Source organism: Cyclopterus lumpus, chromosome 9, assembly GCF_009769545.1.
Source record: "Cyclopterus lumpus isolate fCycLum1 chromosome 9, fCycLum1.pri, whole genome shotgun sequence".
Lineage (NCBI taxonomy): Eukaryota > Metazoa > Chordata > Actinopteri > Perciformes > Cyclopteridae > Cyclopterus > Cyclopterus lumpus.
In genome coordinates, this window is record NC_046974.1 from 16,618,282 (window position 1) to 16,641,256 (window position 22,975).

The following is a 22,975-nucleotide window of genomic DNA, read 5'->3' on the forward strand; positions in this document are numbered from 1 at the left end:
CTCTACCATGCCAGTGCAGGGTGAAAGGCTGAAGCGCTGTCTCTCTCTCTGCCTCTGGAGCCGGAGTCCTCTGCTGCTGCTTGGACTGTTCTCTCTTCACGCACAAGCACACGGTGAGTTCCTGCAAAACTTTCTCTCGTCCGCAACATTGTCGCCGTTTGCTCAGCTGAGCTCTGAATTTGCTCTCACGCAACTCATCATAAAAATGTGTTTAAATTCCTTTTTTACACTTGAAAGCTTTTGTGGTTTGGTTGGGGGTTCTTCTCCTCACTGCAAACCGCATCAGTGTTTTTTGTTCCCTCCACTCTTTGTTTCACGTCTTGGAAGTTACTTTGAAAAGATGCAGTTTAAATCGGTGCTCCGCAGGGACTGTAAGCAACTCGTGATGACAGACACTTTTAGAAATCAGCTCCAAAACGCAGCAACAGACGTAGACATGATCCTGAACATAAGATGTGTATGTGGCATTCGAGACTAGAAGATTTCAAAAACACTATTATAGTGATCGTGGTTTTATTGTTGTCGATTTATATCACTTTGGCAAGTCAACAAGCTGTTAACCGACTATTCAAAAACAAATTGAGTCATTGAGAGTTGAAGTGCGTGCGGTAAGTTACTGATTATCTGATCACTTTCAATTTCTCACTCATTTAAAAGTTAGGAGTTGCTCTGACATTTCATATTTCATATCTTCAATCACAGTGTTTCAGCTGTTTCCTTCAAGTAAATAGAAATATATATTGTCTTGGTACCGTCAGCCGCATCACCCGCTTTGTCTGTGACCATGTTTGGTATCTGGAGTGTGATCGGCGAGGTGTTGGAGAGAGAAAGTGTCAGATTGAAGAGTCTGTTGTGTTTAATGCCGTGATGTGTGTCATTAAGGTTTGACGCGCTGCCTCCAGCATGTGGGTTCAATCATGGAACAGCAGTTCTGTGGATTATCTTGATTCTAAAAAAGTTATTATTGATGGAATTAAAAAGTGTGTGTATGTGTGTGGTGTGTGTATGTGTGTATGTGTGTGTGTGCTGTTTGGTCAGAATACAGGTTTGGATAGTGTTCCTTATGAGTGATAGTGGCTGTGCATGTTTCTTTTCTCTCTTTATTGTTGGTCTATTTAAAGTCATTGGAGATTGTTTCAGCTGGGAGCCCTGAAGTTAAGCCAGCGAAGGCTCATACCTTATTCTCGGTGTGCTATGTGCTGAGGTCACCCTGCGACCTCTGGCTGCACGTCACCCCCTCTTGCTCGTCCATCTTTCCTGTCATTGTCACAGGCTTAGTTGGCTTTTCTATGGAGTGCATGCTGTTACTCTCTTCTTTTGATTATTCCCTTTGCTCGCAGTTTCTGTTTTATCATTGAAAACTAAGCCTTGGAAGAAAATACCAGATATTTGGAATGCCATAGATAATTAAGCATTTGCACATGGAAACACATTTCCTGCGTGACTTACGCTCATTGTAACACGGACTGCTCTGTCCAAAAAGCTCCTGAACAGCTGCAAAAGAAGACATACGTGAAATCTGACAGAAAGTTGGAACTGTACCAAGTCTTTTTTTTCTTGTTCTGAAGTTCACATTATATTAGAACATCTATGTGTTTCACTTGTCTTCATGTTTTACATGTGCCTCTTATTTATTGTATCTCTGCAACTGCTGCAGATGGGACATATAATGTTCCATAATGGTGTCAGGTGTTGGGCAATGTAATGTTTCATTTGATTTAAATTAACATTAATGTGCCACATAGTTGAATAGTGACCAAAAAGCATAATTTGTTTATGTGAGGTCACATTTCTTCAGCTTGTGTTCTCAGATTACTGCTAGACCTGCTCAAACTCTTTGGTCAGTCTGTATACATGAATAAAACTATTTTATTATTTTGAGCATCCCTCAAAATGGCCACATTGTGAGTAAAGAAAAAAGGAGAACATATAGTGCCTCATTTTCAGCTTGGATGCTTTCTGTTTCTGTTTCAATGCTAACTGGAATTTGAAAATTAATCAGCTTGAGCTTATTTCTCACCCTAAATGCTCCTCGGTTGTTGAATCAAGTGTTAAAACTCTATTCAAATAGCATTTTGCAGAAGGCCTTTTAGCAACTCCCTCATTCATTAACACACAGTTGATTGATTCATTTGTGTGTTGACATACAGATGATTGATTATCCTGGCAATAGATTCATCTGTGACTCAACAGGCAAATATTGGTTTTCTGAACAACATATATGTAAAAAAAAAAAAAAAGAAATAAAAAAAAGATGACGCAGGTAGAGAAAGAGTTTTTTATGTATCAGGACTACCAGTACCTCACTTTCTCTTTTTCGGTGTGCCCTTTGTCGCTGTGTTCTCCTTGTTTCTTCCAGCTCTCTGGTACTCTACGCCACCCATGGGTGCTTGGTAGTGAATGGTAGACTCGGTCAGCTCGTGTCTCGTGGTCCCATAGCCGCAGGTGAAGTGGAGACATTACAGGTTTCAGACAGCTACGGTGTTGTGTCTGCACAGAGGGCACACTTTGCCCTACAGCTTGTCTAGGCCGTTGTCTCATACAAATTAAGAACTATGTGTTCATTATTCTTCAAGGAGAAGTGAGAGAATGTGCACACTTTAAAAAGCACGCACATGCACACGCACACAGATATTATGTGACCTTCCACCTACGCCAGGCTGCAGCCTTCAATGTGAGTTCTGGGAAGTGTGGAGTGAGCGTGATAGCTTACATTTCATTGTCCTTGGTGGAAATAAGCACCGCTGTATCAGTTTTCACAGTCAAAGCTTTGCCAGTTGCTTTGCTTTTGTCACAGCCTGCTAATGAGACTCTGTTGCTCTCTGCAGAATTTCAGGTTTTGTTTTAACGGAATAATACACCCACTTGGTTTTGAGCCAAGATAATCGCCCCACACATGGTGTTGTTTGACACTGTGTTCACCGAGCACTGAGAATGTGCCGTTCTTCAACTGGCATCTAACAGCAATTTGTTTTTAGGATTCATAAAGTTGTTGGCAACATCTGTGTGCTGCATCCTTCTCTCGCTGTGTGTCACTGAACACCTGCTTGAGGATTTCAGCTGTTACCCAGTTGACGTTTTCTACACAAAAGATTTAATCATAACTGCGTTCCAATGGTGTTAAAGAAGCCTTTTTTTTCCATATCAATACGCGGTGCATGGAATAGACAAAGCACAGGGTTTGTTTTGCATTTATTGCCGCTCACAAATCGTTCATTCTCTGCTCTCAGGAAGTCATTGACAAAACTGACTCCGACATTTCTAAGGAAAATAATCAGTTTAGAGAAAGGAGCAGCAGAAGGTGTGAGAGCTGACTCACTGTAGCAAACTGCTAGTGGGGCTTTCTGCTCCTGACAGGATGTGTTGAGTTCCCTCGCTGGAAACTGATACCTAGAACTACTGATCTGTTGGCTGGGAAGCTGAAACGCAGAGGTGAGGTGTTGCTGCTGGTTTGTTGAACACTAATTGTCGGTGTCCTGAAGTAAACTCACAACTTAGATTTAGCCTTTAAAAAAAAAAGAAATGTCCCTGTGTGACATCTGAAATGATTTCTTCAACACAGCTGGCGCCAGAAATCGTGGTCTGCCGCTGGGTGTGTCTGAACGAGTTAAGGTTAACAAGGCGGGACCCAAAAGGCTAATGTGGTGGCATGAGTTGAAGATATAAGGGGTCCGTGACAAAGCAATGACAAATATGACTCTCTGATATGCGATATTTTACACAGCCCTTATGTTGTGTGTGCGAGGAAAACACATTATCTTGAAATGACCTCTAGAAGGTGGAAGGTAAGGGGACGTGAGGAGAGTTTGGGAGTGAGGGGTATTACATCCTGTAATGGATCCAGATCCAGTAACTTCTATCCCAGTCAGATTACCGGTCTGGCCCTGACTTCTTAAGACACAGCTGGGGCAGGGGAAGTGTGTGTGTGTGTGTGTGTAAAGCTCCTTTCCCGCTGGACAAAACACCCACTAATACTCACACACATCTGGCTTTTTTCTTCAGTGGGAAAGGTAACAATCGGCATTCATTCCTGGGACAAATGACTCTGCAGTAGTCGCAGGTATTTATTGGCTCCAGCTGCAATCGGCAGTGATGGAAACCCGACACCCAGGTAAAAACGCAGTTTTTCGCCCCAGTTCCAGTGAAATGTGTTGTGAGGCTTGTTGAAGTGAACAACAAATATAATCATCAGGGATTTGGACCATTTTTCTAAGCTTTTACCGGACGTAAAAAAGTGTTTCCACTGACTTTGAACATGACACACCATGGAAAAAACATGTCTACATTCTACCTGTTTTGCTCAAGCAGAGTACTGCAGAGAAAAAGTCAGTTTCTGAAAAACATTGCAAACCTTTACCTATTCAATTCCAAGAGAAATTCACATTTGCTTTAATATTTGTGGTCAGATTGACTTATTCTGTAGCTGCACTATACAGGGGCAGTACTAGTGCTGTTCTTTTAATACTAAAGTTATTGTGGTTATTGTGGACCCACAGTGTTTATATTCCTCTGTGAGCTGAGAGTACACACAACAGTGATGGACAGATAACAGGTGAAGCAGAGCTGGCTGTCACAAGGGCTTCGGGTTTTCGGCATTCGACTCCCTCTCCTTAAATACCCACCCCTCCACCGGGAGAGGGAGAGAGATCATTCTTTATATATCAGGGTTAATTAATGTGTATTAAAAATATATATCCCCTTACCTACAACGGTTTGGTAATTTTGTTTATTAGTTGATCACATCACAGGGCAGGAAAGCAAAGTAAGGGAGTGAATGAACGAGCTACTTTATATGTGGCAGTGAATAAATTGAATAAATTCACAGGCTGTAATCTAGGGTCATTTGTGGCTGTCACGTTGCCCACTTTTAACCAAATGGCTTTGCAATACAGACAATCATCATCCGCTATGATAGGTACCCAATGGCTGTTCAGATGGGACTGGATGATGTGTGTGTGTGTGTGTGTTGCCGACAGCATGTTTGTCCAGTGAGATAGCACAGAGGAGGTCTGGAGCCACTGATGGGTGATATGTGACTTAGTTAATGGGAAGCTAATCACACGCAGGAGACAGGGCGACGCATACAACTGTAAACACACTGTTAAACACACTAAGGACCCCTCTCTCTCTCTCTCTCTCTCTCTCTCTCTCTCTCTCTCTCTCACACACACCTATACAAGTGGAGATGTGTTCTCGTCATGGATGTTAAACGAACACACACTAGTGTTCACATTCCACACATTATCCACACATTAATAGGAAGTGCTCTAATATCCTCCCACAGCGCATACACACAGTACATGCATACACACATACTTTATACACACACACACACACATGCAGGCTTTAAATGGATGGAAAGTGATTGTTTAAGCCTGTGGAGATGACTGAGACGCCACAGACCAGAACTCTGGGAAATAAACACATGGCAGCTGTAATGCTAACACCATCATCCCTCCCTTCACACACACACACACACGCACACAACCTACGCACACACTGCCACTCTCTACACTCCCACAGGCCCACAGAAAGGCACTCACCTACATACCGATTTGTTCTCAATCTCAGTGGCGGACATCTGAAAATTCACATGTTCATTTATCATTCGGCCCAAGCCATTATTTGTCGGTGGCTGTAAGTTCTGCATGATAATGATTGTGTGTATGAGTCATCGTGTGTGAGGGCGGGCCTGATGTGTCCTGAGAGAGAAATTATAATTTTTGGAATTGTATATTACACACTCCTTGTGTGCAGTTGTCTGTGTGTGTGTTCAGAGGGGCCTTCAGTTAGAACACTTTTTGGTATGCATGTTGTGTGTCTCAATTTTATGATGTGAATCCAGTCTGGATGATCTGGTCTAGGTTTCAACCATTAATAGCAACAGTGACACACGTTTGTGGTTGGCGGTGTGGCTCTGCTCGAACCAGACGGCAACCTTCACACCTGCATTGTCTCTACTGACCAGCAGGGGGCGACTCCTCTCGGTTGCAAATTGAAGTCTATGAGAAAATGACTCAACTTCTCTCTTGATTTTATGAGTTTATGGTCTCAATCGCTAGTTTCAAGTCTTCTTGAACTAGGAACTATGAACGTCCAGTTTAGAGTAACATATAACCGAAAGTTCATTGGTTGGCTAAAAAGTAACATGGTGACGGCCATATTCCAAGATGATAGCAGCGAAATCGCCAAACTAGAGGCTTCATAACGTAGACACAGTACCACTTTAAAGAAGCTGATATTTGCAACATTTATATGGAAATATTGAAGGACCACACACTGTGGAGTGTACGAAATGTACGCCGAAAGAATGACCAACAAATCTCTTAGATACCCACTTACTATAGTGAGGTTACAGTTTGATTTAACCCTATAATCCATCTGTCTTTGAAAAGTCTCATCCATATCTAAAAGTTCAAAGGCAACTGCTCTTGGCCTTCCTGAGGAAACAAACAGGTAAACAAACATCTTTCATGTTACAATTAAAAACGGAAAGTGCTTGTGTCAAGGTGCTGGATAATTGACCTAAGGTCAAAACCAACTAACACAAAGTTCTTACACTTTCTCTGTGCCTCCCATTATTGTGCCTGTACATTATTCCAGAAGTAAGAGCAGCAACGCAGCTGGGCCTTGGCTGCAGTGCGTGTTTGGTCCGTCTGTTAGTCAGAGCTTTCACTGTAATCAAGCAATTTGTGGACATACCAATTGAACAAAGTTAAACTTGTGCACTGCAGTCTGCCCATTGAGCCATTACGTTTTTTTTTTAGTTTTTTTTTTTTTTTACAAATTCCAGACTCAAATTTGACCTTTTGAATGAGCATTTGATTTGTCAGGACAACATATCCATCAAGATTTCTAACTTTTTGTTCGGGTGTCATAAACGTATTCCTCCTCCTTCTCCACAGTGCCCCTTCTGCACGTCTCCCTCTATTCATGATTTCTTACTTGTATGTAATGCCCTTTTGTGTTGTGTATTTAAAGTTTACGTCACTTGGAGTATTTATTTAAGGCTGTCATGCAGCTGATGTGTGAGGCAATTTCTCAGCCTGCCAGGCCCCAAAAAAAAGTGTGTATTTGTGTCACCGCCTATTATGATACCCGTGAGATAGCAACACTGTATTGTCAGTGTGAGTATGGAGAACAAATGTGATCAAATGTGGTTCTCGTATATTGTAACTGAGCAATGGCCATGTAAAGGAGCTGACTCAGTGTGATCAAATCATTTTGTAAAGATTGCTTCTTGTTTTTAACTCCCTGCTGAGAGAAATCTGTGTTGTTTTACTGTTGAATGATTTCAGTACTATTAAATCCCTTCATGTCTTGTATCTGTCTTGCTTTTCTATTGTCTCATATAAACACATATGCTCACACAAGAAGGTGACATCATGACTAGACTTCAGGGTAGCAGCCTGTTTCAAGCAGCAAAGCATTGCATCTCCCAAAAATGCAAAAGTGCCTCAACGCTGTCATTCTCCATTTCCCCAAAACGTCAGCTGGTGTATCTGCGTGTTTTGAATCGCTCTGTTTCATCCACAGTGTGGAATTATAAAATTTGGCTGTTATATTTGCCATGGCCAACTATTGACTTGGCGGGTGCATGGCTATTGTTTATCAGTTTATGATGTGATTTTTGCATACCTCCACGATGGAACAATGAGTCACATGAGGAGATCACATAAATAACATTAAATGTGGGGGAAATAGCTTCAAGGTTTGAATGGACTGTGAGGGTGTGTGTATTGTAACATAATACATATTACTGTATAATGGGTGTGCATCATAGTCAGAATTCAGTCACAATAACAGATTTGACAGTATATAGGTTCGTAATGATACAACCTTTAGTCGGTCAGGCCATTATTGGAGACTTTGTTCATTTATCATTATTCTGTTTGTCAGACATTTAAACCCAGTCTGCACTAGAAACCACATGTTGAAGGCTCTGAATTTAATGTTTGGTTTGTGGTTATTGATTGTTGAACATGTGTTTGTTCATTTACAAGGAGAAAAGCAGGCTTTCAGACAGAGGGAGAATGACTCTCTGAAAGAACACCATTGGAACTAATTGGTAAAAGTTCATTCACAGTTCATTTGATATCAGTAATTGCCACAGTCACTGCGCTTCATGCAGATGTCGAGTGCTTTTGGGTGAGGCAATTGGAGAGCTTCATGACACCAAATACCTTTCTGACATACTAGAACAAAATGTAATGATCCCAGAAGGTAAAGAAGAAACACATCTTAAAAAACACTATTAAAACCTGCTTGCAATGGCTTTGTTGAGTACACAATAATGCCTCCTGTCACATCAACCTGGTTCTGACGGACACTTCCCTTCTTCTTTTCTACTAAATGTTTATACGTTTGAAAATGTTTTTTTATAGATTATAGTTCACTTTTGTTAAAGTTGAAAGTCGAGCACTTTGTGTTGCGAAAGTGTGTTTTTAATGCTGATGCATTGATATAGTCGCAGGCACTGTATGTGCTGTGTTACTCTGTATGTTGTTGCTCAGGGGAAAGCATTCCTTCATGACAGACACATCTGTCTGAGGGTAGACGAGAGCTGCTGCTGTAAGGGATCTGTAGGAGATCACCAATGCTTCTGGTAGCTTCATTTGTCTTCCATAGTATTGTTTGAAAAGAGATGTGGGAGGACATTTTCCATCTTCTTTGTTTATATTTTGAGATGCATCATGTTTATTAGGGGTGGATGATATGGCTAAGATCTTCCATTAAACTGCATACAACATTTCATATTTAAGAGCTATAGAAATGAGGATTGTTAGCCGAGTGGTTACAGGCGTTGGGACTTTTGTTGCATGTCACACCCCTCGCTCTCTCCCATTTCTACGCTGTCCTCTGTCAAAATGAAGACATGTAGAACAAAAAAAGATTCAATTATATAATTTATGCATTTAATGAACTGATGGAACCAATGAATCTGTTATTGCCAGAGAGTATAGTCCTTTTCATCAATAATAATGGTAACATCTCCATTCTCCATGTAGTACTTTGCTCAACTGTGGCTTTCAGTTTTGCCTGATAACGAATCAGGTGGCAGCATGTCGTCCAATCAGAACAAAGAGGTATCAGAATTACATGGCCATGGCCCACTGATCCAGCTGGATGCCTAGTGTCTTTGAATTGATACAAGCTGTTTTGTGATGAGTAGGAGCCCACAGATGGCCTTGAGAAAGCGCTTTTGATGAAAAGACCAGCTGGTCTCTTTCTCTTTGCTTTGCTGTCGCATACCTTCTTAAAGGACCATTTCAACATTTCCTTGTATTCCAAAGGGAATACTGAGGGCCTTCCGGAATACTTGTGTATCTGTCACTCATCCCCATGAAAGGGGACACACACACACACACACACACACACACACACACACACACACACACACACACACACACACACACACACACACACACACACACAGACACACCCAACTGGTCGTAGCATAAAGCTGGTAGATGACAGCTGTATAACCAGAGACTGGAACTGGCTCATTACTGCATCATTCATCATGTGACATAATGAAGGAATGTTTGAGGAGCTGTTGATGATGTTGTTGTGTCGGAGGAGGATAGAATGGCTGAATGCAATCCCACAGCTTCCCTCATCCCTCATCTCACGAGCTGTTTTTGCAAAAGAAAACATCTCAAAAGCTGTATTCTGTCAAAGCCACATGACATCACTTCTGGGTTTTGTGATTGGCTACTTGGTGGCCGGCCTCCATTCTGGTTGCAGAGCTTATAGGACAGCTAAAAAGCTTTGTTCAGACAGTTTAATCATCTCATTTGTTTTTTCTCAAATTGATTAATTTGACCATTTTATTAAATTAAGTCAGTTTCCTTATTTTACCCTACATTAACAGTAATGTCCCATGTTTATGTGTGCCTATTTTAAACCTTTTATTCAGAATGTATCTGTGAGTTTTAAGAGAGTGGATGAATAGTGAATGAATAATTAAAAAGAGGTGCTAAAATGTGGCGCAAGAAAGACAGATGTGTTAAAAAGGAAAACACCAGAGTGTTTTTTTTAAAGGAGTACAGGGAAAAGCCACATGGAGGAGTAATGATGCAAAACGTGTTCCTGTATTGAATTCCTACAATATAAACTAGCAGGTTATGGGCCTATGAGCTGGAGACTGACAAGTCAGACAACCATTATCTTTCTTTGCAAACTCTCAATCCGACTTCATTGACAGTTGAAGTGACTTGAATGAGAATCTGATCATGTCTCCTCTAATATTAGTAGAGTAGTAACAAAGCAGTGAAAGAGAGAGAGCTTTGTCACAGGACGTGAGACGCCACTTTGATTTCAAAGTAAGTTTAGCCAAACCAGTTCGAGAGACACCATCAGCTTCCCAGCATCCAGATCACAAAGTGGGATTCATTAAGACATTCCTGAACATGTGGGATGGCTCAGCTCATCTCAGCATTGACAGGAAGAAGAAGAACATGGAGATAAGACCAGGCACTGAAAGTACATGGAAGTCGAGAGAGAGAGAGAGAGAGAGAGAGAGCGGGAGCAAAACCCTTTCCCCTTCCATGTTTCCTTCGCTTTACCGACGGCACTGTCAAACACCAGCAAGATGAACTACTACTTAGAGGGAAGAAAGGGGCAGGAAGGGAGCAGCGTTGTCAAATGAGTGCGTCTTAAGTGGAGGGGGGAGGTGGGTAGTGTTTACATGGGCTTGATGAAAGGGCTTTTCTGGTAGGCCTTGTTTGACATGGCCCGGATAACTAATGATATGTTCTCTCCATTTCTGTTTGTCTTTCTATCTTCCTCTAAAATCTCCTATCGTCATCTTGCCATCTCATGCGCAATATCCCTCTCCCTCACTTCTCTCCACTCCTTCTATCTTAATATCTGTCTTCTTCTTTTCTTTTTTTGTTTCAGTTTGTACAAAGCGGCGTCTGTTGAAAAGAGGCCTTTTAGTTTTGGGGGGTTTGTGGGGCCACGGTTGTTAATTGTGTGTTTACAGTGGCCCCTATATCCTGCCATCAAGCCTGAAAAAAGCCTATAGGGGAGACCTGAAAGCTCACACTGGCATCTGAAAGGCCATTTTAGTGAAAGAGCTTGAAACAATTATAGTGTCGGTGAAGTGACTGGAAATTTGGCCAGTTTTGGAGCACAAATCGCTTTACCTCCAGTATGTTTTGACATTGGTGGCCCTGAGTGTGGTTTGAACTGGATCCCCATTGGTCAGCGCAGTTTCTTTTAGAGGGCTTGCACCTAACACCCAGCACCCCCCTGTTTCCTGCTATTATTCCTTTAATGTCACCCTGAAAACAATACATTGTATTAAGAAATGCTGACATTTCTATGAACATCTCTATGAAGCAGCTCTTAACTTTTCACCAAAAAATAAATTCAGCTCTGTGGAGCTAATCTTTTTTTCTTGAAGATAAGATTTGAGAATATTCAGGATCAGAGCCTTGTTTCTTTTAAAACAGAAGAATATTTGACCTCGGTCCCTCTCCCTCCCCCAGACAGATGGGACATGCTCATAGAAAAACTACCCGTTACCTCAAGGCCAGCGGTCTCTAGATCCAAAGTCATTAGTACTCAGAGGTTGACGACAAGACAGTCAAGAGCAAAACACTTTTAAAATGAAGTAGTATGACGTTGGATATCATGTATGAGATAGATACGATAGATGCCTGACATTTCCAAAGGAGATAGGTGACTAGAACGGATGATTGTAGAGCTCCTGCTCTCTAGACACATACATGTTAATAATGTGATAGCATATATAAAAATCACACAGTGTAATAAAGAACCATCAAAGAACATTTCTATGATACACATTTCTTTACTTAGATTCCTGTAATATTGACTGGTTTTAAATCAGATAATCTAATAAATAATGTGTTGGACACCTCACCTAGAAGCACTAATGAATTCTGCTCGGCTGTGGCTTTTCTTTCTGTCTGTCCTTTTTTTGTATCTCTCTCCCACTGTCTTTCTCACGTGCATGCACTTGCACACACACACACACACGCACAAACACGCGCACACACACACACAGAGCAGTAGCCAGGGATCCCAGGTGCAGGATGGATGTGAAAGGCTTTGTGTTTTGTCAACAGCACAGCAGCACCTCACATGACTATCCAGTGAACTCACGTAGGGAGGACAGGGCAAAGAAAGTGGAAGATGAGAAGAGAAAAACACAGTCGCAGTATAAAGAGATAGGGAGGCTGTTGAGATTTGAGAATACATTGGAGAAGAGAGGCAGAGATGGGCTAAAGAAAGCGCTATAGGACAAAGAAGAAAAAAGGGGGAGAGATAGAGGTTGGCATCGGGTGCGACACAAAGTGAATGAGTATTCGGGAGGGGGACAGAGTGAGAGAAAGGGTGGAAAAGGCCAGTGGCCTCTGCTCGGTCCCCTCTGTGTGCTGCTAAACTGCCCACCAGTTCCCCGCAGCTCTGTCACTTCTCGTTTGTTAATCCCCTTTTCTTCTCCCCCTCCTACTCTTCCTCGCTCCCTTTCTCTCCAATCGGTCAATTGTTAGTGTGACCCCTTTAAACTCCACCGTCCCTCTCTTGCAGTGTTGTCAACACAGTATCAGTGTGTGCCAGAGAGACATTTAGAAAGTGGACCACTTGGTCACAAACGACTACGCTAAAATCTAGTAGGCCTAAGCAGGATATGAAGCTACAGAAGTGAATTCCTTTTCTGTTAAGATGAGGAAGCGCATCATTACGCACATTACACACATTACATGAGACACGATATAATTGTAATACACCTCACAGTTGAAAGGAAGGCAATCAAAACGGGACTTTGGACTGCCACACATTGTTTTCAGTCAACATAAATGAGATGCAAGCGCCGGAACACCTCATGCATTGAACAGCATTTGTTTCTTGATCATAACACAAAGGAACAAAATCAGCAGTTTTGTATATATTTCTATTAGCAATAGCTGTAACTTTCCTTTCTTTGAGCATCCCTTAAAGTTGTGGTTCCTTTTTGTGAATACAGATGAATGTCAATCAATACAAGTGCATTGATAACAAAGCGCATATAGGATATCAGTGACAGTGATCAGGGGAGAAAGAGACGTTTGTGAAGCACATGTGCATATAGTGTGTAGTATTGCAGGTGTGCATTTATGTCTATTAGGGAGCTTCAAGCGTTTATCCTTGTAGGAAGTTCTTTGATGTTTTGTAAAAGACAGCCAAGCTCAGATGAAAGAGAGGATATCGCCTCCATTATCTGATGTTTGACTGACAGCCCAGGAAATACACAACACATTTTCAAGTTTCCATCTAATCCAACTCTTTTTTTTAAAGGTGAGGCTCTCAGTAGATAATCTCCCTTTCCAATAAACCCTCTGAGCTCACATTGCCTTATGTTCAGTTAGTTTCATTGTCCACACCCACACCCCAAAACAAAGTTCATCCATAGCATTTCATAATTATAATAGATTTCTTGATGGAATATCATATCAAAGATAATACAAATGAACAGCACAGCTTCACGAGGCAGCACTTTGAAATTTCAAATGGGGACATCAGACCAGCATATAACCTTGCATTATATTACTTAAGTCATTATAATATTCCAACTGAATAATAGATTGTGAAGTAATTGAACTTTAGTGTTTTCAGGAGGTGTTGATCAGAATTAACACTAATTCAAAAAAGATGACAACAAAAGCTGAAACTGAAATAAAAACTTCTTAATATAAATCCTCTGCTCCTTTGTGTCATAATGGAACTATTATGCGGTAGACAAGTGTGCAGACATTTAAGCTGTCGCAACAAAAGCTGTTGCCGTGATTGAGCACACAAGCTAAGAATGGAGAATAGATTTTGAAAAGATGCAGGCAATTAAAAACACTGTGCAGCAAATACCAGATTTAGAAGATTTAGAAGGACACATTCTGGGTCCCATTAGCCACAACGTGTTGTTAGCTAGCTCACTTGTGTGTGTCCTATGCGTTACACATTTTTAAGTAGACTATATGATGAAAACCTCAGTTTTTTTGTTGCACTTTGAGAAACCAGCTTTACACCACTGGCCACGTATGCAAAAGTGGCCAATTGTTGGTTCTCCAATGCACAGCCAGCGTCAGCTTTATATCATTTTCTCCATGCATCACACTTTCTGCAAGAGAAAGAATAAAAGTCTTGTTCTTCTTCGCTTGAAAAATGTACCATAGCCTCTGACCTATATGGAACTGGGTGCAGTGTTTGTGCTTTCAATTTCTAAGAAGGATACCTCAACCACTTGTACATTATTAGAGATAATTAAAAGTACATATATGGTTTGTACATTCTGACTGCACCCTTCTCACATTCTGTTTGTGTGTTTATTGGTTCTCTTTGTTTGTAAGAAGCACCTGCTTAAAAAAGAAAACCTGAACTCAAGAATGAGAAGTTGGAAGAGGAGTAGGAGAGCAGATCTGCTCGTAGTTTATTTCAGAGGGGAAGGACTCGTGCTTATTTTGGACCATCTCTGCTTGCAGCTGTTAAGCATCTGGTCTCAATGATCATGCTGGAATAAATACAAATCGTAAAAGCCATGAAGGAAAGACACTTCCGTGATCCCTTTTTTGCTCAAGTGACAAACAGGTGCCCTTTTGAAATAGGATATGTAGGGAATACAACAGCTTCGCTCTAATTATCAGGCACATAATCAGTTGTAAAATAAATAAAAGATTGTCTGTGAAAGTGTACACGCTCAGAGCTTGTACTCATCTGTTTTATTTTGTATTCATTTACATTTCTTCGTGGATTCACTATCGTAAGTTATGTTTCAGTTTAGTCAGCTGGCTCATGTGAAGACTTGGATTCATCATGTGAATACATCTCAGTGTGCACAGAGTGGATGTTTTGCCGTCTGACCTCGTCACTCTGTGCAAGCGCACGCCAGCACCGCAGAGATTGGGGGAGTAAAGATATGAAACTTGTCCCCAGCACAACTTGGTGGATGCTGAGACGGGGGCTCTGCTCATGACATGGACTATGAACAGCAGAGGCAGCGACAGAAACACCTATGAGAAATATGTTGGCGCATGTATCACCAAATATTAAATACATTATATATCTCCTCGCTCTTTAATTAGGACTTCAAACCTTTCTATTTAAACTTAACATTATTATGTTCCCACTCACTAAGCTTTACAGATAATGTAACCCCTATAGGTCTGATATTTTCTATTTTCCAGATGTTTTCTAGACTAAACACCCTCGAGTAGCATGAGCCCAAACATGTGGCATTAATAATGCAATACTTGATGCTAGCAGTGAAAGTGCTCTTTCCTCTGTTAAAATATATTATACATGCATGAGGTTTAAACTTGTTTTTCCTTTTTCTCTTCCAACTAAATGTCTTCTATTTTCTCATTTTGCCTGTTTTATAGGGAACATATTGGACAGTATGCTCCTGAGAGCATCCAGCAAGGAGTCAGAGGAGAACGGGAAGGAGACCAATGGCAGCACAGCGTCCTCCCAACAACTACTGTGGTGTCACTGTTACCACTACTGCCCCGAAGATTCAAAGAATAATACATGCAGGTACTGTAAGGAGTGGAGTAACACAAGAAACAACACATGTAACACATGTGCAGATGCGTAATTAAACATGATCTCGTCTCAGTGGTTGCTTTACTTACTGTTCATGTTTTCCAGGACTGATGGCTACTGTTTCACAATGGTGGAGGAGGAGGAAGGGGTGCCAGTCCAGACTGCAGGATGCCTCGGGCTCCCAGGATCAGAATTTCAGTGTAGGGTGAGTAGATGATAGTAACATTGCAATCCACATAACTGCTCCCGTACAAGGCTGTATCTCAGCCCTTGAACCTAATTTAGATGGAAAGAAGTCTTACATGACTATATAAACGCGTCTCTTCTTCGCTTCACATTTTGTGACTATTTGTAACAAAATTATGTTCAAAGCTGTAACTAGTAATGATTTTCATTTTTGATTAATTGCAAAAGATTTTTTGTTTAATTTTTGGATTTGTTTTTCAGATTAAATTATATATTTTAATAGTTAAAATGTACCATTTGTAACATCTTCAAACACCTTTTTTTAACTGAAAGATTTTAGATATAATATGATACAAAAAAATAAAATTCAACAATTGTAAAAAAAATGTTGGCTAATCCATTTTATTGTTTAAGAAGAAATCCCTTTTTTTTGTCTTCCAGGAGTTTGGGAACTCTCGTCAAAGGAGATCCCTGGAGTGCTGCACAGACCAAGATTATTGTAACAAAAACCTGCATCCTACGCTGCCACCACTCAAACCACCTCGTAAGTGTATCTCTCTCTCTCCTCTCATCCCTCCACAACATTTTTGTCCATGAAACACAAGATGGACTTTTAAGAGCTACTTGTTCTCCAGCTGACAGGTGACAGTGACAGTGTGGTAATGATATGGACGGGGCCAAGAACTGTGACTGATGGTGTTACAGCACACAGGATTCAGTGATAGAGATATCATGACATTGTCAGAGAGTCAAAGATGGCTTAAGCGGGAGAGACAGCAGGAGTTACTGTCAAACTGTCCTGGTTGTCGAGAGAATAGCACACAGTCTCCACTGTGTACAACGCTGCACTCCATGTGCAAGTGTGAGAGTCTTTTTGTGTATTTGAGAGACAGTAAGCCTAGATTCCCAAGGAAATCACAAGCCCCAGCAGGCACCGAGGGCAGTCATCAACCTGAAACCCTACCACAGGGGATCAGGAAGAGAATGCTTCGACTAGGCTGAGGGCTTCCTTTCCTTGTTGACTGGGACCTTGAGTGAAAAGAGTGTTTCAGAAGCAAATGAAACATAGATGATTGAAATATGATTCGTCTTTAATTTACTGGACAGGTGTTCTTTCAAGTGACTTGTAGGAATGACTGATTCATTGGTGTCATTATTCACCCCTCATGTTTTAAGGATGTTCGAGGTATTTTATTTGAGTTTCTTGACCAGAAAACAATTACAACCATTTTTTTCTCAAGAATGTCCATTTGTTGCACACACTTGTGGATCATTGTCAGAGAAAAGACTGATTGATTTTTTTTTCTCCTTCTGACATTATTTCATGTATCTTCATACCATTCCTTCCCCTTTCATCCATGCCATCATACCTTTCCTCTCTCGCCGGCGCGCATAACCTTTTTTTACCTCTTTATCCTCCCCTCTCCAGTCTATGACGATGGAAAGATCCACCACATGGCCTTGTTGATCTCAGTCGTTGTATGCAGCATTATACTGGCTGCCATTGTTGTCTTCTGCTACTTCAGGTAAATACATGTGTAATCAAATACACACAACACTTTGAACAACAGACTTGAAAGACTCTCAGATTTGAATGCAGTGTTTATTACAGTGCATATTCTCTGTGGTACCTTGAGTATGATACTTTTGTAATCTTTTGTAAGAGGGTATGCTGCATCATTTTGTTTTGACAGGTATAAGCGTCAGGAGTCTCGTCCTCGGTACAGCATTGGTCTGGAGGAGGATGAGACCTACATCCCCCCTGGAGAATCTCTGAGGGACCTGATAGAGCAGTCACAAAGCTCTGGCTCAGGCTCAGGGCTCCCTCTTTTGGTGAGATACTCATATTGCAGCTGATTTAGCTTTGGAGGTCCTCTATCCCCTCTGAGGGTCACTTAACCTCAGTTCGTGTTCCACTCAAAATATAAGGAGCTGAATGTGTTGAAACTAATCCTTTTCCCACCGTTTGCTCCTCCTCAGGTGCAGCGAACAATAGCCAAGCAGATCCAGATGATGAAGCAGATAGGCAAGGGGAGGTATGGCGAGGTGTGGATGGGCCGATGGAGGGGAGAAAAAGTGGCCGTTAAAGTATTCTTTACCACTGAGGAGGCTAGTTGGTTCAGAGAGACTGAGATTTACCAGACCGTCCTAATGAGACATGAGAACATACTGGGTAAGACTCGTTTCTGTCATGTATTACTTCTTCCAATCCCTTCTCGTTACTGATTTATTGTCTCTATCTCTATTTTTTTTTGTCTGTATGTACCTCTCTGTCACTATATTCATCTGTCATTATTTATCATTTACTTTTATCTTTAAAATCAATCAAAGGAGACTATTTGTGCTCCATCACAATTATCAAAGAGCTCAACAAGAATTTATAGGAACAGTAATAAATAAGTATTTATAATATAGTATCAGTTATACTAAACAACCCTAAATTAGGGATTAACGAATGGAGGAACTGGTGTATTGAGAGGTGACTGAAAAATTAACAACAAATACACCTCATAGTTGGTGTGCGACTCTGTCCATTGTTAATATGCAGCATGACACTGCACTCACTGGCAAAATAAATCAATTATAGCCGAGAGCCCATACACCCAAACAAATTATAAAGAAGACAACAACAGACTGCAAATCAAAGCTTGTATAATTAAACACTACAAGTTGCATAGTAATTAAGTTGGCAAATGATAACTTGCCGGTAAACCAGAAGACAGACTATATGCAGACAGTGCATGATGTTGCCTTACACAGTCGATACTACATGTTTTATTTAAGAAGTAGCACTAGGATCTATAATCTTGACGTCATGAATTCCACATTAGACAATTGCCAAGATGAACATGTTAATTGAGGGCTACAAGACAGGTTCCTGAAAAGAAACTTAAACTTTAATGCTTGAAATTACTTACATTCATACGGACTTTGCATGATTAGTTTCAAAAGTAATTTCTACTTCTATGATTGAGCCTAACTGATTCAGTTCAGACAGACTTCCATTGATAGTTTTTCAAATGTGGTAGAGTTACAATGTGGTGTACCAACAGGAAGCTATTACTATTCTCTATATTCACCAATGACATTCCTCTTGTTCTTAATCAAGGAAAATAAGTTATGTATGCAGAGGATACAAGACTATATTTACCAGAGGTGGGGCTCGGCTGTAGGTCATGGGGGAGAGTGGTCGTCCCGTAACCACAAGGTACCGGTTCGATCCCCGCTCTCCCCATAGTGACATGTCAAAGTGTCCTTGAGCAAGACACTGAACCCCCAGTTGATCCCCAGGTGTTTTTTAAAAAGAGTTTAAGGAAACTGATTGCAAAGAAAACTGTTTTAAATTGTGTTTTTGAGCTGTGTGAATATGTTATTATCATTTTTAGGAGCATTTCTATTGTTGTTGATTCATTATTTTTTGTAAAAAAAGAAAAAGAAATTATTGCTATTTTTTCCTTTTGTGTTTTCTTTCCTTTTTTTGCTTTAGATTAAAATGACATATTTGTGATATGTTTCTACATACCCCAGAAATAATATCTAGTACCTTGGTATTAAATAATGGGGATTAATAATGAAAAAATGAAAGAATGAAAGATAACAGAGTCCCTGCCTGCTTAACTCTTTACTCTGCCTTCATTCACAGGTTTCATAGCAGCTGATATTAAAGGAACTGGCTCCTGGACTCAACTCTACCTGATCACGGACTACCATGAAAATGGCTCTTTGTACGACTACCTCAAATCAACCACTCTCGACAACAAGGCCATGCTGCGGCTGGCCTACTCCTCTGTGTCAGGCCTTTGTCACCTCCACACCGAGATCTTTGGCACCCAGGGCAAACCTGCCATTGCTCACAGGGATCTGAAGAGTAAGAACATACTGGTGAAAAGAAATGGGACCTGCTGCATAGCTGACCTCGGACTGGCAGTCAAGTTTATCAGGTGAGTGAATCAGTCACATGTTAATCCATATTTTGTTGAATTTCAACTCTGATAGGGAGTCGGCCATAAGTCAACGTTTTTTGAACTTGAGCTTTAAGTAATGTGCAGAGCTCATTCATCATTCTCACGTTGGTCTTTGCAGTGACACCAATGAGGTAGACATCCCTCCCAACACTAGAGTCGGTACAAAGCGCTACATGCCTCCAGAGGTTCTGGACGAGACTCTGAACAGAAGTCATTTCCAGTCGTACATAATGGCCGACATGTACAGCTTTGGGCTCATTCTCTGGGAGATCGCTCGCCGTTGTGTTTCAGGAGGTAGATTTACTTTTATTGTATCTCTTTTTTCTTTTTTTTTACACAAACACCTTCAAAAAGCCAGACTGACAAAAACATGTACTTTTTTGACACATGAACAGAGCATGTTTCCTTGTCATGTGCTGTAGGGATTCTTGAAGAGTACCAGTTGCCGTACCATGAGTTGGTTCCTACAGACCCTTCATATGAAGACATGAGAGAGGTGGTCTGCATCAAGAGACTACGACCATCCTTTCCTAATCGATGGACCAGCGATGAGGTAAAATGCATTGAAACAGGCTACATATACACATACAGACACACATTCACAAAGTAATGACCTCCCTAACATACATCTGTCACTCCTCAGTGTTTGAGACAGATGGGAAAGCTGATGACAGAATGCTGGGCCCACAACCCGGCCTGCCGCCTCACAGCCCTACGGGTCAAAAAGACACTTGCGAAGATGTCAGAATCGCAGGACATCAAGCTGTGAGCAGGCACTGCCAGCTGTGTGTTTACACACATAGAAAGGGCACTAGCAATCACACTGGCTCTGGTCCAGGCCACACAATCCTGTTTCCTGGGAACAGGAGGTGGGAGAGGAAGCAAGATCACCACTTGAAGAGCGCAGGATCACACACCTTGAGTCCAGATACCCAGAACTCTACAATCCCCCTTGAAAACATGTATTTCAGGACTCCAATGGTCTTATAACTACAACTCAAATTCATTTTAAAAAGCATCTTGCCCACTGTGGCCCTGTTCTGTCCATCTGAGAAGATGAAACTTTTTCATTTCAAACTAACTCAAGTTCCTGTTCACATGCTTCAAAAGCCCTGGAAAAAAAGATTGAGTTTAACTTGGCACTGTAGCTGCAAACAAGCTACTGATCAGTGAGCGGAATACTCAATCACTGCTTTCTGTGAAAGCTCCCCTTCCTGTAGATGAAGGTCCGATTGATAGAACAAAAAGGATGTGCTGATAGTGTTTTGATAGGAGGTGTCATGCTGCAATGTCAACCCACTACTGCCTTTATGTTCTACAGTAATTGGATTGAACACACTTTTGTCACTCTTAAATGTAGTTCTTTTACAATGACTGACACTATGTGGCAGAAAAAAAGGCTTTAAAAGTGTGTTGGTGTTAAAGAAACGTTTGAAGACACTGAAGATAAGGTGCATCTGAATTTTTGAGTTGTGAAATGATATACATGTTGAAAAAGCTTGTTTTCCATGTAAAACTCAAACTCTTTGAGACTCTTTGTGAAAAAATAAAGTGTATATGTCCAAACTAATTCTGGATTGAGGCTCTACATGCCTCTGTGTTTCCTCGCCCTGTGTCAGGGGGAGGGGGCTTTACATTAATGACGCGATTGAAGCAGAGCGATGCCACCCGTAGGTGCTCCGCAGCACACGAACTGTAGTGGCGACTTTCTTGCTTGATGATGTAGTGATTTATTGTAAATGTGTGGAATTGTGCCTGTGTTTGTTTAGGGTGATCACGAGTTGTTTGTCAATGGGCACTGCTATCATTCAGACACTCCCAATAATACAGAGTGGCTCCCATAAATAGGCTGATGATGGATGTGTGTGTTTTAGGCGACTGGGCCAGAAGCCTTCGCTTAAGATGCAACCGCCATACACACAGTATTGTTGAAAAAGAGACTGGACCTAGAACACGTCCACAGCCTTCACCAAACCAGCACCAGACTTACCCAGTGGACGTCCCCGCCTCCTGACCACCAGCTGCCTCATTCATACACATTAAAGTACACGTTGAACTGATTCGCCATCATAAACCATTTGCAGCTGTTACACTGAAATAAAGTGGCGATTGTCATTAAAAAGTAAATCCATCATCTGGCTTCTATCAGGCGAGTTCCTCTGCTGATATAAATTCTCACATGGTAGCAGTCAAGTATTAGAAAGCTTTAACAGCCTTACTGTCTCGGTATGAAATGGTTCTCAAGGTAGATCTTGAACCTTTCATCATCACAGTTAGCGGACTGTTAGCTTACAGTGGTCTGCTATCACATTAATTCATTTTTAGCTTTTTTTTTAGTCCATTTGTAAAATCCTCGATGAACTTTGCTTCAGGTCGATGAGTTATGTTTTTTTTTTTATTTCTGCCAACTAAAATAATAGAAGGCTCTATCATTGTCGAGATGTGTTGTGTTATACGTGCCCTTTCTTTCCTCTTGGGTGTTGTGCCTTATTTAATCTGTACCTACTGTAGTACTGTCTGTGAGAGAAAGTGATGTTTTGAATTCAATAAAAAGGATGAACATTCCCCTAATAAAGTGTTTCACTCATCCACGTGGCTGATGCACAGTTTGTGGTGGCTGAATGAGGTCCATATAACCAGATACTTGGCGGTGCTGTTAAGGCACGTTCTCCATATTTTCTTTGTTATAAAAAAAGTGACACGCCTCTTTGCAATCCACCGGTGCTGCTGTGCACACAACATGTTAAACTGTAACATTTTCTGTTTCCGTTTATTCTACTTTAGGCTACTTTATCCAACTTCTTTTTGAGTCTGGAACCTGTAAATATGAATTTTAAAAAAGAGCTATGAAATGAAAGCATTACCAATTAAATGTATATTAATGGTCTACACATTGCATGATACCGATTCCGTACTCAATTTACCGTATCGGTCCGATTCTTTATCGATTCCTGATAAACTGTTGGGTGGAATGATTCCATACAGGCTCCACATTCATTTATTTTCACCACTGACTCTGTCAACCGTCCGGAAGTAAGTATAAACTCTCTTTTACCTTTTTATTATATACCTTCTTTTTTTTTTAAATTTAAAGTATGTATTATATGTTGCTTGTGTGTGTGTATGATCACACCCCCTATGAAGCAAAATGAAAGCTGCGTTCCTTTGAAAGAGGACCGACACACAAACGGTGACCCGACCACAGGAAAGCAGAAGAAGATGGAAATCTGTCATCAAAGCATATTCTTTTCTTAGTTTGACAGTATGTTGACAGTATGTTG

General features: G+C 41.0%; 1 protein-coding gene across 1 annotated transcript in view; it reads left to right on the forward strand.

Moving 5' to 3' along the window:
- Positions 1 to 22,283, forward strand: part of bmpr1ba (bone morphogenetic protein receptor, type IBa) — a 22,382-nt gene extending 99 nt beyond the window's left edge. Inside the window, exons 1-11 of the mRNA XM_034542075.1 lie at positions 1 to 113; positions 15,381 to 15,534; positions 15,649 to 15,748; positions 16,171 to 16,273; positions 17,159 to 17,255; positions 17,424 to 17,562; positions 17,710 to 17,902; positions 19,373 to 19,670; positions 19,813 to 19,988; positions 20,117 to 20,247; positions 20,338 to 22,283. The exon at positions 1 to 113 is cut by the window's left edge and continues 99 nt beyond it. Coding sequence (XP_034397966.1) covers positions 8 to 113; positions 15,381 to 15,534; positions 15,649 to 15,748; positions 16,171 to 16,273; positions 17,159 to 17,255; positions 17,424 to 17,562; positions 17,710 to 17,902; positions 19,373 to 19,670; positions 19,813 to 19,988; positions 20,117 to 20,247; positions 20,338 to 20,463 — 1,623 coding nt within the window. The 5' untranslated portion in view covers positions 1 to 7 and the 3' untranslated portion in view covers positions 20,464 to 22,283. The remainder of the gene's footprint in view (positions 114 to 15,380; positions 15,535 to 15,648; positions 15,749 to 16,170; positions 16,274 to 17,158; positions 17,256 to 17,423; positions 17,563 to 17,709; positions 17,903 to 19,372; positions 19,671 to 19,812; positions 19,989 to 20,116; positions 20,248 to 20,337) is intronic.
- The last annotated feature ends 692 nt before the right edge of the window (positions 22,284 to 22,975 follow it).